Consider the following 19,815-nt stretch of genomic DNA (forward strand, 5'->3'; position numbering starts at 1 on the left):
GAGGTATATGAGGCAGGCAATATGATGGCCTGTTTAGCCTGGATAAAGAAGGCATACAGAGGATCTATAGGTGTCCTGAGAGGGTGGTGGTACTACAGAAATGGAAAAAACACACTTACGGATAGGGTCTAAGGCAATGTTTAAAGACCTGGCTTGGATAATTTGCCCCACAACAACATCTATACAACACGAATATCCAATTGTCTGGAACCAAATCCTAGAACGTATATAGGACTCTCTATTATAGTAGTCCTCATTTAAGGAAGTTGCCGCACACTTAATTACTGGTTTGCTCTAGAGTTCATAGCGTTCAGAATTTTGGTTCCAGACCCTTGGATATTCGTGTTGTAGAAACTCCAGGCGACATTGCACAGACTTTTGCAGATTACCTTAGCCAAGCATATCAATCGAGTCACCCAGCAGTATGAATGTAAGTTAGGGATGGCAACCACCTGTTGTGAGGTTTTCTGGTCAGGATGCTTAATTTTCTGTTGCAATAACTCCTGGTGTGTGCAGGATAGTGACCGAAGGTGGCCCAAAAATCAGGCCTGCATGCTTCTGTATGGAGATGTGTGCAAAATGACTTCTTTTGGGAGCTCCCGTCTTTTTCTCTTTACAATGTGTTTCATTGACTGAAAATATATCAGTTTATTCTATAATTATACAACAATAGAATGAGCTTTGAATACTACTGATAGATTCTACTTGTTTTCTAAAAAAGAAGTATGTGTGTCTGCTAAAAAGGACATAATTCAGAGATTGCTAGAGTGTGTAATTGTCAAGATCTACTGATTGATGATGGGATGACTGGAAAACCCTGCTAAAATATAACAGAATTAATAACTAAAAGCATTATGGGGGAAAGATCAATTTCTGGACAAAACTGAAGAACACTTACTTAAGGAAGCATTTAGCATAGGTTGGCTATCTTTAATCAAGCTGTCTCTTTAGAACTTGTATTGTGTTCTGCAAAGATGGGAATGACAATTATTTGTGTTGCCTATGATATAACAACCGATAGCCCGGTTAATCGACTTTCCCTCTATTGTGTAGACATGTTCAAACTGCATGGACTCTTGGAGGTGCTAGAGTGGATTAAATCACTACACATGAAGTCTAAGCAGATTTTCAAACAACTCCTTAAATACTTATATTCTGCAGTCTACAGATAAAGATAAGAGGCACTTGCACAAAACCCCCATGCTTAGTTTTTCTATGGGTTTGGCACTATATCTTTCCTATATTGTGTTAAGCCTTAAATAATCAGTTTTCACATTACTTTGTATGACTTAAAAGGAACTGATAGGCAAGTGTAATGGAATTTAGTCAGGCCGATAGATAAGTGCTACTGTGAACTTTGTCATGAGTCACTAGACGAATGTGCCATGACAGGTTCAAATTCGTTGAATGAAAGACATTCTCTGCATTTTGAAATAAGTGAGTGCTGTTTATTTCCTTTCTATGGTTCACAGCTGGAGTCTGGTCACTGGTAGGGACCAGGTTTGCAAGAGTCTGGGTATTCATCGATGAGGCATTTGGTGCGGGAACACTGTAGAGTCGCGTTCTAGTGTACGCGCGCTACGTTATGACGTAGCGCGCATGGCAGCCATCTTCCGATCGCGCTACACGGGATGCATGGACGGAAGAGGCATGGAATGAATTTGATAGCCTGAAGAACAACATCAGACAAGCTATACCTCTACAAGGATATGATCCCCAGGGACTGTCAGTACTGACGACAGACGCCATTGAGAAGGGACTGGGAGCAGTTCTCATGCAAGAAAGGAGGAACCGTACTATGGAGACTCTCAGCTTCGCGTCCAGGGCCCTATCACCCACAAATCAAAAATTCAGCATCATAGAAAAGGAGATGCTGGCTTTAATATGGGCCATGGGGAAGTTCTGCCAGTTCCTGTGGGGCACGAGGTTCCTACTCCGAACGGACCATAAGCCCCTTGTCAAAGTACTCACCTCGAGTGGGCACAAGGGCGCCAATCCTCGCATAGCCAAGATGACGCTGAAACTTCTGGAATACCAGTACGATGTGGAGTACACCCCGGGAAGCAGAAACAAGGTGGCAGACTACCTCAGTAGAGCTGCCGCAATGGAGAGAGCACCAGAGGAGGTAGAGGAGAGCGAGGAGATGGTGGCCTTGACGGAGGACCTGGAGAAAGTGATTAGGAACCAGGAGTGGTTGAAGGCATACGAGGAAGACCAAGACATTCAAGAGGTAAAAGAATGTATCCTTCGAGGATGGCCTGAAAAGAAACACCTAAGGACGCCACTCAAGAAATTCTATGAAGTGAAAGAAGAGTTGTCCCTGGATGATAAGGGTACATTTGTGTACAGAGGGGACAAGGTTGTACCCCAACCGGGCTAGTACCACACCTGCTAGCAATATTACACGAAGGACATTTAGGAATAGTGAAGACAAAAAAAAGGATGAAGCAGATGTACTGGTTGCCGGGAATGGACATCCAAATTGAGAGACACGTGAGAGAATGTGATCAGTTCCAATGAGCGGATAAGACCATGACGCTCTTGAGACCCGCCTTAGGGAAGATTGATAATCCAAAAAAACCCTTGGGAGGAGATATCAATTGACATTTTGGGGCCCATACCAGACACCCAAGGCTCTCCAAAATACCTATGTGTGGTCATCGACAGATGGCCAGAAGTGAATGAGCAATAAGAAATGGACACTGAGACTATACTTCGATTCCTCACATCGATTTTCCTCAGGGAGGGAATACCCAGGTCTATCCTGAGTGACAACGGCCCACAGTTTACCTCGGAGAAATGGTACAAGTACATGGAGAGGAATGGAATCAAGACCAAGCACACCTCCATATACCACCCAGTGGGGAACGGACAAGTGGAGCGATTTAACAGAGTCCTAATGGGGTCTATTCAAGCCGCCATTACAATGGGCAAAGACTGGGAAAAGGAAATACAGAGCATGATATGGGCCTATCGCATAACGCCTACGAGCACAGGGTACAGCCCATTCCAGATCTTGAGGGGCCGAGACCCTTTCACAAAGGACAACCTAGCGTGGAAGGAGAAAACAGTAACAAGTAAATGATCCCCTGCTGTGGTGCAACACAATCCAGAAAAAGCCCAGCGAGTATACACCGAACATTATAATAAGAGAAGGAACGTGAAAGAAACTGTAAATGTAAATGTAAATGTGCTGGACTTGTAAAGCGCACAGCTGCCCATAAGCGTCCCGGCGCTTGCTTAGGGAACCCGTCCTGGTATTCCCTTGTGAGAAACCAAGGCAGGGTGTCCACAAGGTGAAAGCCAGGCATCCCGCCGCGAGGGCCCATAGTGGAGATTAAGCAAGCTATTGCCCAGAGTCGCAGAGTGTGACCCCGTGAGTTGAGTAGGCACCAGAGCGAGAATTGTCGAGTCCGTGCAATTTTGAGCCCAAGACCCGCCGAGGCGGGGAATCGAACCCTGGTCCACGGTCGATCTCAGCTTCCGGGTCTGCCGCCTCTAACCACTGAGCCACGCTTCTCCACCCTGGAAAAGGGGGAATGGGTCAGGGTTAAACTGGTGGTACTTAGAAAAAAGGAAGACAGCAAATACAGTCAAACCCTACAAGTGAAGGAAGTCTACGACAGAGCAGCACTGCTCAGCGACGGGAATGTGTGGTCCCAAGATCGCATGTCCCATTGCAGCAAGATTCTGGAGTGGGCACCTGAACAAAGGGAGAGAACTACTATGAAGCAGAGGTCATCAGAAAATGAACCCCTCAGCCGAGAAGAAGAATGGAGCATGGAAGCAGGTGCGCAGAGTGAAGAGCTGGTGGACGGTGAGGTCTCTGGAGCAGGAGAACATTTGGGAGCAGGGGGAGAGACCCCGCGGAGAGACAGGCCTGGAATGTTGGAGGAGAAAGTAGTGAGCCAGACTAAGAACAGTGAAGTGAACTCCACCCCGGTAAGACGCTCACGTGGGGGCAGAGCGGTGGTGAGACCTGAAAGGTTCAGAGACTATGAATTAGAGTAAGGACTCACTTGACACACCTTTAGACTGCATGATTTGTTGTGTGATGTGACAAAGGGGGAGATATGTAGAGTCGCGTTCTAGTGTACGCATGCTACGTTATGATGTAGCGCGCATGGCAGCCATCTTCCAATCGCGCTACACAGCGCGAGGCGGAGGAAGTACTTCAAGGGCACCAGACGTCCCGGCGCCCTCCTGCGAAAGTTCATAAAATAAAGTAAAAGCAGTACTTTATCCTGGCTCCTGTCATCCTTGTGGGAAGAGCACTAAGACCTACATTACAAACACCAGGCCCAGTTTTATCAGGAGTAGATCTACATCTGGTAAAAACCAATGTCAGCACGAGCGAGGGGCTTGAGACACTCGAATACTAAGACCCCCATCCGCATGCCTATAATACTAATGGGTGAATTTGAAACCTTCCTTCAGCATCACAGGAGGGATCCCTGCCACCTGACAATCTCTCCACATCGCGATCTACTCTGAGCCCCACTTCCCATTTGCCACCTCTTAAAGTAGATGGAATTAAAGAGAAAAATAGACTTTTATTGGCCAGAAATGGGGATATGTCTGTGCATATTGTTCCACCTTCAGGCCCAGCAACTCATTATGCCTAGAGTTTCGAGAAAGATTCTATAAATAAATGTTAATTCCCGCACCAATGTCTCCTTGTCCAGACTCTTGGTATCTCGCACTGGGGGCCAGCACTTGTGTAGTTCAACATTTTAAATTAGTTAATTGCTTCTTAAATAAAAATGAATACCTCCAGGCTGGGCAGGGTCATTCTCTATTCTCCAAAGACTAACGTCTGCAGCAGCGCCGGATCCTTTGTCCTCCCAAATAGGAAAAAGGAAACCAGTTTGAACCAGATCTGATTGGACGCACCTATGAAACATTATAAGATGGTGTTACAATTCTGCATGAATTTTTTTAATCAATATTTCACAGTGGTAGGACACGTACACTATGTTTTTGAAACAATAAACATAACCATCGAAATGAGAGCTAAATAATAATCTAAATTCACATACAATAGATTATAAACAGGGTAAGTTCAACCCAGTAAATGCATATATTACGGAAGGGACTAAGCATTATAACCAGTAATCATTCTACAGACTTGATGCAGCATCAAGGAACACATTTCTTCCTTCACCAATGACAGCTGAACAAATGCTGGAGGAGGCTGGCTGACAGATCGCAATTTTCTCAGCTACGTTACTCTTCTAGGTGCACATTCCGAGAAGGAGCTTTTGTGGCTATCGGTACCTGTTGTATATGGCAGTGATAGCAGTTAGACATGCTCCTTTTAAAAGTTGACCCCCCTTGCAAGGTTCAAATGGCATTCAGAAACACAAGCCCCAACACCCAAGCCCATTTTAAATTAGGATCTTATGGTAATATCAGGCAGTACACCGCTGCTCGATGGAAGTCTAAAAGTACAAAAATCCAAAGCCCTCAAAGACGTAGACAGAACAAAACCAAAGCTACCATAATCTAAACAAGTATTTATAATGCAATGGGTCTCGCATTTGCGAGAGTTTAAGCTATTGGCATTATAAATGACAATGCCTTTTGTTTATCTGTTTTGAAAACCAACACATAAGTAAAAGACATTGTCATTTACTAATGCCAATAGCTCAAATCTAGCAAATGCGTGACATATTGCATTGCAACTGCTTGTTTTTGCTTGTGATCTTCAATAAAGAAAGGCGGCACCTAAAATTTTAGTTGTCCCATGTGATTACCAGCTAGAAAATGTGTTTGTTGAATAGCCTATGATGTTCCCACACCAACAGTTTTCCCTTTAAACTGCACAAGATGACGTTACGGCTATGGTGAGGCACTGTAATACCGAACCTTTCTAGTTTTGGGTTGTTCTCATCTGAACCTCAATCTTAAATAAATAAATAAAGTAGTTTATAAAGCGCCTGGCGACGCCCTCCCGGCGTGTCCCCGCGCTGTGGAAATCAAATTAGCAAGCATCAATTAGCACCGCCTCCGCCTACATACTGCATTAAAGATTATACAAATGGGTTTTCAAAAGACTTCTGAACTTGGTCTCAGATTCTTCCAGTCTTAGGGATGTCTGGAGTCTGTTCCAGTTTTTTGCCACTACGACTCTGAAAGAGCGACCGCCGAGTTTCACTCTTTTTACACGGGGGATCGTCAGCTGACCCGTCCCTTCTGAGCGTAAAGCTCTGTTAGGCTCATACCTATGTACTAGACCTTGAAGATAGGATGGAGCTTTATGACAGAGTATTCTATGGCACACTAAGAGAGCTTTAAACATAACTCTCTTCCTGACTGGTAGCCAGTGTAGAGCCGCTAAAGCTGGCTTGGATGCTGCTTTTTTAGGGAGTCTTAGAACAAGACGAGCTGCTGTGTTTTGGAGGACTTGCAGGCGCCCCAGACTTTTTTCTGTGGCGCCTAAAGACAAAACGTTCCCGTAATCCATACGGGACGTCAACAGCGTCTGAGTCATAGTGCGTCTGGCATCTAGCGGAAGTAAGTCTAGGGTGTGATTAAGTGTGTTCAATACCCCAAAACACTTCCCACTAGGCGACGAATGTGACCTTCGTAAGACAGAGTGAGATCAACCCATATTCCCAAGTTCTTAGCTTCCTTGCAGGGAACAGGCGATGGACCCAGACATGTTGGCCACCAGTCCGGTGTCCAACTCAGGTTGCTCCCACCCACCACCATTACCTCCGTTTTGGATCCGTTTAGCTTCAGACAATGCGAGTCCATCCATACTGCCAAAGCCTGCATACAAGCCTTAAAATTGGATGCCGCCGTTGAAGGTGCTTGAGACAGAGAGATCAGCAGTTGGGTGTCATCTGCGTAGGAGTCCAACTCTACTCCGCACGCTTGCACCACTTCGGCCAGGGGGGTCATGTATAGATTAAAAAGAGTTGGACTCAGGGCTGATCCCTGAGGCACCCCCTGTTCTAAGGCCATCTCTGATGATCTACAGGAGCCTCTTTGAACCTGTGAGGAAGGATTTCAGCCACCCCAGTGCGGAATCCGTGAGGCCCGCTTTGACTAGACACTGTAGCAGGATGGAATGAGCTACAGTGTCGAACGCCGCACCGAGGTCTAACATCACCAAGGCCATTGTATGTCCAGCATCCGCCCCACGTCTCAGAATCTCAGTCGCTCTCAAAAGGGCTGTCTCCGTCGAGAAACACGCCCGGAAGCCTGATTGAGAGGAGTGTAGGATGTTAGCTTTCTCTAAGTGTGCCATCAGTTGACAATTGGCCACTTTCTCCGCCACTTTGGCTAAATATGGGAGCAGAGAAATAGGCCTCAAATTCTCAAGAATATCATGGCTCACATTGTGTTTTTTCCTTATGGGAAGCACGACCGCTTTCTTCCAGTCATGAGGCAGAGTTTCCGAGAAGAATGAAATCTGAGTATATGCCTGACATAAGGCTCCAGAACCAAGAGGCTTTCTCCCATCACCCTAGGGCAGAGGTCTTCAAACGTTTTGATGCCGAGACCCCCTTGTAAAACCTTTTTAGGCGTAAGGACCCCCTTCCGACAAAAGTTTCTAGAAACTGGTACTCCTCATCATCAACTTTTGACAACCATAAATGCGCCTGTTAGACCTCATCACATCCCTCCATCATTCATCTACCCACACTTTCACACATCCATCCATCCACCCTTTCATCCTTCCATCCATACATCCATCCTTTATCCATCCACCCTTTCATCCTTCCATCCATACATCCATCCTTTACCCATCCACCCTTCCTTCCATCCACCCATCATTCATCCACCCACCTTTTCACACATCCATCCATCATTCATCCATGCAACCTTTTATTCAGTCATATATCCATTCAACCTTTCATCTTCCCATCCTTCATCCACCCACCCTTTCATCCTCCCATCCATACATCCATCCTTCACCTATCCACCCTTTCATCCATCCATCTACCCATCATTCATCCCCCCACCTTTTCACACATCAATCCATCCATCATTCATCCATCCAGCCTTCATCTGTCCACCCTTTCATTCTTCCATCCATACATCTATCCTTCACCAATCTATACTTCATCCGTCCACCCTTTTATCCTTCCATCCATACAGCCATCATTCATCCATCCACCCTTCCATTCATCCATCCACTCATCATTCATCCACCCACCTTTTCACACATCCATCCATACATCCATCATTTATCCATTCACCCATCCTTTACCCATCCACCCTTCCTTCCATCAACCCATCATTCATCCACCCACCTTTTCACACATCCATCCATCCATCATTCATCCAGGCAACCTTTTATCCATTCATGCATCCATCCTTCATCCATCCACCCTTTCATCCTCCCATCCATACATCCATCCTTCATCCATCCACCCTTTCATCCTCCCATCCATACATCCATCCACCCGTTCATCAATACATCCATCCATTTCATTTCATTAATCTTTATTTCGATCACAGATCATAAAAGATGTAGAACAATACATACATTTAAAAACTTATTAAACATAGTGTGATCCAATTTTATAAGAAGTAGTTAAAATATAGATAAGACATTTGTGGAAAGCCGCTAGTCATGTCCATTTATACCAGACTTTTCATCATTCGGCTACGGGTGAACCACAGAGAAGTTAAAAATTTTGACAGTGAAAAAACGGTAGGAGGGGAGAGATCAGATTTTAGGACTCTATAAGCGGTTTGGTGAGATCTAAAACCCAAGTTCCTGAGCATCTGAACAAGCCAATATTTCCTGCTCCGCTCGTAGCCCTTGCAGAAAAGGACCGCATGCATGTCGTCCTCCTTCGGGTGTGCACACATTGGGCAAATTGATGTAGTGGAGCAGGTTGACCAGGATGCTGTAAACGCGGCTAAAGGAAGGCATCCATAACGCCATTGTAAAAACAGTTTCCTGGTTAATGCAGGGGAAATCTCATCTAGAGTTTTTTCAAGGGAATAGGTATCTTTTATATTCAAGAAGAAGTTTGTCAGAGACCCCTCACGAGTGTCATTAGAGGCTCTGGTGAGCATCATGGCGTAGTAGGTATTCGCGAGTGCCTTTTTTGGGATCTTAGTGCAGGAATTGAGAGGATCAATCCATAGTTCCGGGAATCCCATTTCCTCGCACCTTCCTTTGACGTAAGTCAACCAGGGAATCCTCTTTGTGCTCCGTAGTTCCAGGAATTCTTGTAGTTCTTCTCTATAGCTTGCGAGATCTGGGCTAGTCCACAAACGCCTCCAGAATTTTAGGGGTTTTAGTCCTAGCTCCTCTGTAATGGGTCTGATTCCCAAATCCAACCTTAGTGGTAGTAGTGGGGTGCTCTGGGGGAGGGCAGCTACCTGTCTCAAAAACTTATTCTCCGTGGTCTGTAACTTGGGGTACGGCGTGTATCCCCACAACTCTCCCCCGTAAGTGACCCCTGCCCTAGCTTGTGTTTTGTATATGTGAATGACTGGGGTGAGTGGTCGATAGCTAGATTTGTTTGCCAGACGCAAAGTGCCACCCGCCAACTGTGCCAGTTTGATGGTCACTTTGGCCTGGTGGGTTGACCAAGTTAAGTGTTCATTTATAGTAATTCCCAGGTATTCAATATTATGCACCCGTTCTAATTGAACCATGCCTAGCTTGGGAGGGGTTCTATTTCGGGAGTTGGGATTTAAAATCATGAATTTTGTTTTTTGGGGATTGACTTCCAGTCCCCGGTCGGAGCAGAAGTTAAGGAAGCCGTCCAAAATACGCTGAATCCCCATAGGGGATTTAGACAGCAACAGAGTGTCGTCTGCAAACATAATTGCAGGCACCCTGTTGCCAGTCAACTTGGGGGCGTCCGAGTTGGCAATCCTGTTAAGGTGGGCAATTACCCCGTTCACGAAGATGCAAAACAGGGTGGGTGCAAGTACACAACCCTGTCTTACACCTCTGCGAACGGGGAACCGCTCAGTTAGTTTTCCACCTTTGCCACATCTAACGCGGGCATAGTTGTTAGTGTGGAGTCTTATCAGGATTGCCAGGATGTCGGCGGGGACATTGAGTTCTTTCATGACATTCCACAGCCTCGCTCTAGGCACCAAATCGAAGGCGGCACGTAGGTCTACAAAGATGGTATAAAGACTACCGCCTTCGATTATCGCTGTTCTCCAATAGAGCAGTTGTAACCTAAATATTTGGTCTGTGGTGGAAACACCCTCCCGGAATCCTGCCTGATATGGGGATAGGATATCCATTTCTTGGATCTACGCTTGCAAACGATTTAGGATCAGTCTGCCAAAAAGTTTTTGAGAAATATCTATCAGACTGATAGGTCGATAGTTGGACGGGAGCAGGGGGGATCCCTTTTTAAAGATTGGGACTACCTCTGCTCCCGTCCAAGTATCGGGCACAGTCATTCCCTCCTGGATGGCATTAAATATTAGTGTGAGGTACGGTGCCCAGATCCCTGGTTCCTGTTTGAACAGGTCCCCCGGGACCCCGTCCAACCCCGGGGCTTTTCCAGCAGCTAAACCTTTAATGGCCTCCCTTACCTCTTTTTCAGTAAATGCAACCCCTGAAGGGGTAGGTGTGGGCAGATGGCTCACGGTACATCCATCCACCCACCCTTTCATCCATCCACCCATAATTAATCCCCCCACCTTTTCACACATCCGTCCATGCATCATTCATCCATGCAGCCTTTTATCCATCCATCCATCCATCCACCCTTTCATCCTCCCATATACATCCATCCTTCATCCATCCACCCTTTCATCCTCCCATCCATACATACATCCATCCACCCTTTCATCCTTCCATCCATACATCCATCATTCATCCATCCACCCTTTCATCCATCCATTCACCCTTCATTCATCCACCCATCTTTTTACACATCCATCCATCATTCATCCATCCACCCTTTCATCCATCCATCCTTCCGTCCACCCTTTCATTCTTCCATCCATACATCTATCCTTCACCAATCTATCCTTCATCCATCCACCCTTTCATCCTTCCACCCATACATCCATCATTCATCCATCCACCCTTTTATTCATCCATCCACCCATCATTCATCCACCCACCTTTTCTGTGCCTCTCTCATGGGGGGGTCAGTATCTCTCTGCGTTGTCTTCTTTCTTCTTTCCCACTCATGGGAGGGCATCTCTGTGCCTCCCTGCTGGGGGCGGGGGACATGTCACGGGACCCACAGCTCCAGGTGCGCAACATCCATTGAAGTCAAAGGGCTACACTACAGCCACTCCCCCAGCTCCCCCCAGCTCGTGTATGTGAGCCCGACTGTAACAGCTTCAGGGACACACACACAGTCACACCCAAGTACTTGACAGGTCTTTAAAAGACCTTTTACTTGTTAATGAGGCGTTGATGTTTTTCACACCTCGGTGTGAATTAGGCCTCCGCCGTGAGCACCCTCAGCCCAATGCCAGGAACTGCACTCTGCAGAATCTGCGACCCCCTTCCCAAGACTCCACGATTCCCCTGGGGGTCGCGCCCCACAGATTGAAGACCGCTGCCCTAGGGGGTGCCGGGTCCCGAGGGGAGCCTGACTTAATCCCCTGACAGATGCTACGGAGCGCCTCTGGGGGTGGAACAGAGGAGAGCTTCAAGCCCCTTTCCGTATCATCTGCCCCCCTGACTACTTCAAAATCTATTGCCCCTCCTGGTTTTTTGGAAAAGGTAGCATAAATGTCTCTGACCTTTCCCGCAAAGTATTCAGCTACTCTATTACACTCTGCCACCGATTCATTGTCAGGGGTGTTAGAGTTTACTACCACAGAGATCTCCTTAAATATTTTAAAAAGTTCTTTCGATGAGTTTTCTGCCTCCCCAATACGCTTTTTATAGTGGGTGGCTTTAGCTCCTCGTACCAACATTTGATACTTTTTCTGCGCCTCCTTGTAGTTTATCTTCCTCAGAGGGCAGAAGTCCACCCGCCATCTTCGCTCCATTTTTTTGCAGACCGATTTTGCAGCCTGCAGATTGGATGTGAACCAAGGAGCTGATTTTTTATCTCTGCTCCCTACCTTAGCTAGATGCATCGGGGCCGCCTCATCGAGGGCACCGAGAATGCGCTCCTCTAGCCTTTTATTTGTGCTTTCACAGTCATCGCCCCCCGGCGGACCCCCTTCCAGCAGCAACTTATTGAAGGTATCTTGTGAAAATTGCTTCCCTTTGCGACGGGGGTATCTCTTATTCTCACCTCTGTGAGTGTCCGTGACTGAAATATGAATTTGAAAGGGGACTTTTACCATTGTAAAAAAAAATCTAGCCATTCTTTGATAGTTTAATTACATTTTTCCATATGACATATACATGTCCAAGTACTCCACAACTGGAAGATATATTAACATGAGCAGAACCAAAGTCTACAATTCAGGTACAAAGATGATCAGTTGAATGCTTTTACTAGGCCCGGAGGCCCTGTTGTGTAATTGTGCTACCTCCAGAATGCAAAATTGACAAAACTTGCAACAGGCAATAAGGAAAACAAAAAGTCCCCGAAGATCTTCAGCCTACACACACTTCATTGACAATAAATCTTGCTTTAAACCCCTCATCCCATCTGTAACATGTTAGCACTTCTGTTTTTAATGGCAAGGTTTGGAACACAGTGGTCACAATTCAGTTACACATATGTAGATGGTGCATACCCCTAAAATCAGGGGCGGCTCCTCCATGTGGACGGAGGAGTGTCACACCACTGCTTTCTCGCAGTGAGAGAAGCAGAAACATCAAATGTTTGTTTGAGAGCGGGCGGGTCTGCTCGAGGGCAGGGGAGGAGTGGCTTCTCCACTGTTTTGGGTGCTGACTGTTTGGTGAGCTCTCTGGGGCCGACCAAACCAGTCATCCGCACTCTGCATTTTCTCCATGTAGGCTGCATGGTAGGCTGCATGCAGCCTACATGGAGAAAATGGCCTCCCCAAAGATGCCTGTGTGGTCGGAGGAGTGTCGCACCACTGCTTTCTCGCAGTGAGAGAAGCAGAAACATCAAATGTTTGTTTGAGGGCGGGCGGGTCTGCTCGAGGGCAGGGGAGGAGTGGCTTGCCCACTGTTTTGGGTGCTGACTGTTTGGTGAGCTCTCTGGGGCCAACCAAACCAGTCATGCGCACTCTGCATTTTCTCCATGTAGGCTGCATGATAGGCTGCATGCAGCCTACATGGAGAAAATGGCCTCCCCACAGATGCCTGTGTGGTCGACGTCCCAACCAATCACAATACTGCCAGTGCAACGACAACGCGGGACCGGGCCGGCAAAGGTAAGTTAACTTTTTTTAATAGTAAATCATACCCCTCAACACCTGTGAGTCATGCTAGCCGCGACTGCCCAAAATGTTAAATCATTACTTTTGGCTGTTACATGAAATAAACAAAATGCGGTCATGAATGGGCCTTCGCCCCCTTCTGCCGCCAGCCACAGTATCTTCAGATTAATCAATCATCAAAGTGACCCCAAAAACCAGAATTCGGATAATTCAATTCTTGGTTAATCTGCCCTGTCTACCAATGAAGAATACACCCATTTCAAGCAATGGTGCATATACTTTAAAGCTCCTTAACACAGTATTCCATCCATCAGTATTTCAAATTACACCAAGGGAGGAGATGTGAATAGTATTCCACAAACAAGATGTCCTTCAGTTACACAGTTCACAACTCCAGAAAATAAGGTGTGGTCCCAAGCTTACTCGACTGATGCTGCTGCTATTCAGAAGCCCCTGCTAGTGAATATAGATCGGCTCCCTTACATGATCGATGTTACGTTAAAATGCTCCTCTACGTCCTGTCATTTTGTTATCCCTTGCAATTGTAATCAAGAAGCCACACTTGTCTTATCGCCGTTTTCGGTAATGCTGAGAAGCACTATCCTCGTTCTCCATTTATAATCTTTTCTTTGATCTGGTCCAGTTCTATTTCGTCCATGTTGGCATTGATCTCTATGGATGGTGGTAATGTACTGCTAATTAAGTTCACAAAACAGGAATACTTTAATAAAGAAATGTTCTATCAACTATGGACAATATAACCAAAAATCATCTGGAGGACCGCAACCATTTTTTTTAGGTACGTGACAATGGTTATGAGGCACAGGCTAAGGCAAATTGAATATTTTAGATAAACCCTAGGCCTATGGTGCATGACTGAGAGACACCTGGCCTGGCTCTAAAGCCGGAAAAAGAAATATGATGAGATAAGAAAGCATTACAAAAGTACAAGGTTGCATTGAGGAGGTAACTGTTCGCATTTAGAAAATACAGGATTATATTAAGACAAGTGTTTCTAGACTGTAAGGACAGCAGGGTCCCACACAGGAAGCGTAGGGCTTTCATGAGGTAGGTGGTCATTTTCAGAAAGTGTAGAATTATAATACAAATAATGTTGTTGCTCTTTCAACCTCTGTCACCACGGTTACTTTTAAAATCAATACCTAACTGCTCCCAATATAACTTCCATCGCCTGCTTGTCTCCCTCGTGCTCCCTCTGTGTCCTCTGATTAGCTCCCTTCATTTTGACCCATCTGCAACTTGTTGGCTCTCTGTAAACCCTGTTTTGCACCATCTGTTTTCTTCCTTCTGTAATCCTGCTTTGCACTCTTTAATTCGCTTTTCACTTCACTTCATCAGTCTACTTTCTACTTGTTGTTCTCACTTGCTTCCGGTGACTTCTATTTAGCTCAATGACTTCTGTTCTGTGACTTTGAGTGACTTGTTTTGCTCGCTCTGTTCTGCTTCGCTCCAATTTCCTCCACCTGTGGTGCTGACCGTCTTTGCTGCACCTGCCCGGGTCCATCTACAACTCCCTGTTTTGCTCCCTCTGTGATGTTTGCTACCAACACTTTTGTTTCACTCCAACGTCTCCCTCGGCAGGCAAACAACGCCTGAGAGCCTAGCCTACTTTAAGGATTCCCAGTACTCCCTCTCTACCAACTACTCTGCCCCTCGGGATGTCCCCAGAGCCGCCTTTTCTAAGGCAGGTACCAGGAAGGCCGTACACCAGCTTGGTAGTTAGTAACTCTTGACTGCATTACTCAACTCAACCAGCAAAGGCACGTGGAAATATCAGAGCTATACAATGCATCAGCACAGCCAACGTTGAGAACACCCTGGACACAAAGACACCTGATTGGCCCTTCCCCCGTATGAAAGAAGTGATATTATACCATTTTCATTGCATGACTGCTGTGTGAACTATATGTGAATAGAAGGCTTGCGTTGTTATAGTATATACTGAACTTTAACCACCAAAATCCAAGAAATAATATTCAAACGCTCTCAACCAAGTACATTTTAGAGCCATTGTAATGCACTTGAACCAATTCTATATGCCATATTACAAGGGCACTTGCTAGTGTTTTATATTCCATCTACATATCTTCTTACTCTAAGCTGAACAAACTCTGTGCACCACACAAAAACAAAGTCATCTAGATTGCAGAGTGAAGCCATGTCAAGAGAACCCCTCTACCCCACACAAATGTACATATCGGGCCCAATGACTACAAGCTGCCTCAAAAAGTAACACATACATACACAATCACCTTTCCATGGAAGCTAGACAACTTAGTAACACAACATTTCCCTGAGGTTGAGCACCGAGGGAAATAAAAACAAGCATTGAAAATGCAATAGGTCTCGCCTTTCATTAAGTTAAAGCCATTTGCTTTGCTAATGGTATTATATAGCAAAGCAAATTGCTTTAACTTAATGAATGGCGAGACTTATTGCATATTTAATGCTTGTTAGCCAAGTCAGGAAGACTGGGATTGGAGATCAGTATAGCTGCCTTCTATTTCTGGCAGACCTGCCATCAATGTTTGTTCACCTATTTATTCTCCCGTGTCATTCATTGCTTTACACCAACTTGAAAACCAGTGTTGGTTATGGCCAATGAATATGGAATTTGTAAGGAGCCTGCGTGGCCAAGAGACTGAGGAAGCCGAACCACAATAATCACCTGAACCCCAAAAATGTTACTAATATGATTCAGCACCAGAGTCTCCAGTTGATCTAGTAGTTAGAGACTACACTCCTCATCAGGAATCACAATGTAGCAGAGTTAAACAGGATAAAATATTAGCCGCATAAAGGACTGAGTTCTATTGTAAAAATAGAGCAAATCAAACATTTATTACAGGATAACGAAAATGTGGTACAGAGAAAGAGATGCATGAATCTCCATGAAAGCTCCACCTCAGAAGTGCAGTATATTACAAAATCATAACCATAGATAATCCCTAGTTAGACAGTCTAAAAAAAGGAAAACATTTAAGAGTTGACTCATAAAAAGCAGTGGCAGCATGACAAGTCACCTACAAGGAAAATGGCAAAAGAAACCCACAATAAGAGATGTCTTCCATTTGCTTCCTCAACAAGTACACTCTGGAGATGTACCATACAAATAAAATATTTCTTAAACATGGCTCATAGAACTAACACCAACATGTCTTTGGTGGAAGACCTTGAAAATTATACTTTGGGTACATCACGGAAGACTCATTCAGAATACAAAACTGGACCAAGTGACGCGCTACAAGTACCTGGGTGTCCTGGTGGACAGCAGAGGGTCATTCAAACCCCAACTGGAGACACTTTACCAAAAAGGAACCATGAGTTACCTCGCAATGAAACCCCTTAAGAAGATTCTGCCAGACCACACGCTCGATCCCTTCCTGCAAGTACTGAGAGCTCCTCTCCAACCAACATTAACATACAGGAGCGAATCAACCCTAGGAAAGGATGCACAGACACTAGACAAAGTGATCGGTAAAACCTACAGGTCAATCTTTCAGCTTCTTAGATACGTATCACCTGCACAAATTCGTCTGGAATTTGGAATACAAAAGCAAACGGTAGAAAGAAGGGGTAGCTTTATAAAATGTTGGCACAAGATCAGAAACGCAGAGCTAGGCACCCTAAACACCCACCTCTGGACTCAACTGCAAAGATGTGAACGATCACACGCTAGAGAGTACTTGATGCAATCACTAGAAAGCCTAGAACTGACTGGCATTTGGAACAGCTCAGTAGATCATAAAAGCTTTAAAAAGCAAGTAACAAAAACAACGAAAATAGTATCGCTACTTAAAGATAAAGAAACCCTGCCGAAAATAGTCTTAAACAACTATAAAACCCTCAAACCACAAGCATACTTAGACCACGGCTTCAAGCAGAAGACAAAGGAGAAATTCTTAAAATTCCGACTAGGCGTACTACTGATCCTCCCTCATCTGGCGCCATGGGAAAGGAACTATAAAGATCAAACCTGCCGTCTCTGTGGGGCAGGACCTGAAGACCTAACCCACCTAATATGTATTTGCCCCAGCTTACTGGACATAAGGAGAACACTACTACGTGTAAAATGGAACCAGGAGGGGGTCAGGTCATGCCGACAGGCTGTTAAACTGTGCTTCAATCCAAGCAAGATCCAACTAAACTGCAGAACCACAACATTTCTTGATGCAGTGGCAAAGAGAATCAAGGAGGCACAAAAAGAAGTAACTGCCCAATAGCCAGAAACATGTCCTAGGGCATCTTTCAAACTTTTGGCCCGAAAGCAGAAGAAGTTGAACCACTGAATCATTTTAACTTTTGATACTTATTCTTTTATTCCTGTTAGTAACCATTTTCTCTTTTAAACAATGTATTTTAAATTGTGAGTTTTAATTAACTGTGCAATAAAATGTACCTTACCTTACCTTACCATTCAGAATACAAGCTTTCTAACAAATGTACGTGGTATTCTGTGGACGTCATTAACTTGATGGTCTACATAAACAATGGAAGGGGTGGTTTTGCAGCAGGTCACTGACAGAGGGGAAATGGACAGCAGAAGTTGAACCGAACACTAGAAACCACATCCATTTTATAATAATGGAATTCAACATGAGAATTTGGAATATCTATTAATAGCATTATTTGCAGTTCTTTGTTATTTCTCAGTTATTTGCGCTTTACAAAATAAATAACATAACATAAAATAACAAATAACAGTTCTAAGTGGCCTAGTTAAATTGTTTCAGTTTCAATCCCTTCTGTTTATCAGTTACAGCTATGCATCATACAAACTTGAATATTTCAATAATAATGTTCACGCAATATTTCCATATTATCATAAACGCTATAAAAATACTCTAAAACTTTAAATTTGAAGAAGTAACTGAAGATCTGGTCGTCATAGGAAGGACAAAGTATAGGATCCTGTTAGGATTGAGACGTCATAGATAAATAAGATTGACGAGAATTATTGTGAATGTGCAGTATTAATGCCTTCGCCTCAAAGCATGCATGGTGCATAACAGTGTACATTCTGCTGTGTGCTCAAGACCAAAGCCCTCATCTCTCAATGCCACTCACGCAGGTCCTCAAGCTTACACCAGTATCTCCATTGCCGTATCCCATTATCAATCATCCTATTTGCCCTACTGCCCCGCAACTCTTCATCTTTATCCCCCTATCTACCTCCCCAATTACCCAGCATAACACCTCCCTCACTTCACACCCATCACCTTAATTTCTCCCGGGTGTCACCACTCCAAGTGTCACCCACACTTTTCACTCACCTCTTTCCCCTTCCCTGTGTTCCTCCTCCTGCTGCAGCACTCTCAGGGCCCCGAGCTCGGTGTTTTCAAGCACGGCCCGAAGCGCGGGGTAGGTGTCCCGCTCCTTCAGACTGAGAGTATGCAGCAACCGCTCCAGCAGTAGGCCCCCACTTGCCATTTCCAGCTCCCGCCTCTCTCGCCCGGTTAAGGGCCCGCGTTCCTCCAGTGCCGCGAGTAAGAGGTGAGGCTCTGGCAACGCAGTGGACAAGCAGCACCCGGCGCCCCGGTTCCATGGCCGGTGAGGGATCCTATTTCTTCTAGGGGGTGCCACCAGCCCTCGCCCCTCCTGCGCCCTCCTCACAGCAACACAGGACGTCTCATTCCGCCGCCGGTATCCAGACTCCCACCCCTTCAGCTCTGTCATGTTTGTAAACAACGTATGCAGCCGTATGATTCGAGCCAGCACAGTAGACCTCCGCCAGTACTGTGATTGCTACTCCTTACTTTCTCTCGCCGCACTCTTACCTAGTACATCTCAAGTTCCCACAGTACAAAAAACGGAGATGAAAAGTAGACCACTGTAATATGGTGTTGACGTTTTTTTTCAACAACGAATTTCCAACATGGATACTGAAGGAACAACTGCGGTCTAGTTTTCAAGACGTCTCATACTTTCATCCACTAATGCCTTGCCAAACCTGGTCCAAGCAGCTGGTAAGCTGCACTATCCCTGGCTTCAACATCGCTGACATCGCTGGTTTCTGTCAGTCATAATGACTTGTTCCCAGGGTAGAACCTCCGTTGGTAACGACGGTGCTTCGCGTCCATCACGTGTACAGCCTAGGAACGGCTGAGCATTTTCCAGGGACTAATTTTTAATACAAGGGAAAACACAGTTAAAGTAAACTACAAAAACGCCGACCTTACCCCAAGAAGAAAATGAACTGTGCAAAAGAGGCAGGGCTTTAAGATGAACAAGCGCTTGGAACAAGCGCTCGGCATGACGTAGACTTTCCTCTTTTAAAGCCGCCCCACTTGGACATGCTCGGCCGGACTTCCTGCTGGCGTAAAAAGTTTATTATCTTCTTTATGGGGCCATCTGTTTGGACCCATAAAGAAGTTAAGAAACCTTTTACGCCAGCAGTAAGTCAAGCGAACCAGTCCGAATGGGATGGCTGTAAAAGAGAAAAGTGTACAAAACTTGAGCCAATGTCTGGCCACCGTTTAGCATGAACGGTGATGCCAGCAAATGGAAAAGAGGGGCGGGGCTTAACCT

General features: G+C 45.4%; 1 protein-coding gene across 1 annotated transcript in view; it reads right to left on the minus strand.

Moving 5' to 3' along the window:
• The window catches only part of LOC147712444 (uncharacterized), a 399,151-nt gene that overhangs the window by 75,645 nt on the left and 303,691 nt on the right, over positions 1-19,815 (minus strand). Inside the window, exon 6 of the mRNA XM_086923116.1 lies at positions 4,772-4,893. Coding sequence (XP_086779242.1) covers positions 4,772-4,893 — 122 coding nt within the window. The remainder of the gene's footprint in view (positions 1-4,771; positions 4,894-19,815) is intronic.

The sequence above is a fragment of the Lissotriton vulgaris genome, chromosome 5, assembly GCF_964263255.1.
Source record: "Lissotriton vulgaris chromosome 5, aLisVul1.2, whole genome shotgun sequence".
Lineage (NCBI taxonomy): Eukaryota > Metazoa > Chordata > Amphibia > Caudata > Salamandridae > Lissotriton > Lissotriton vulgaris.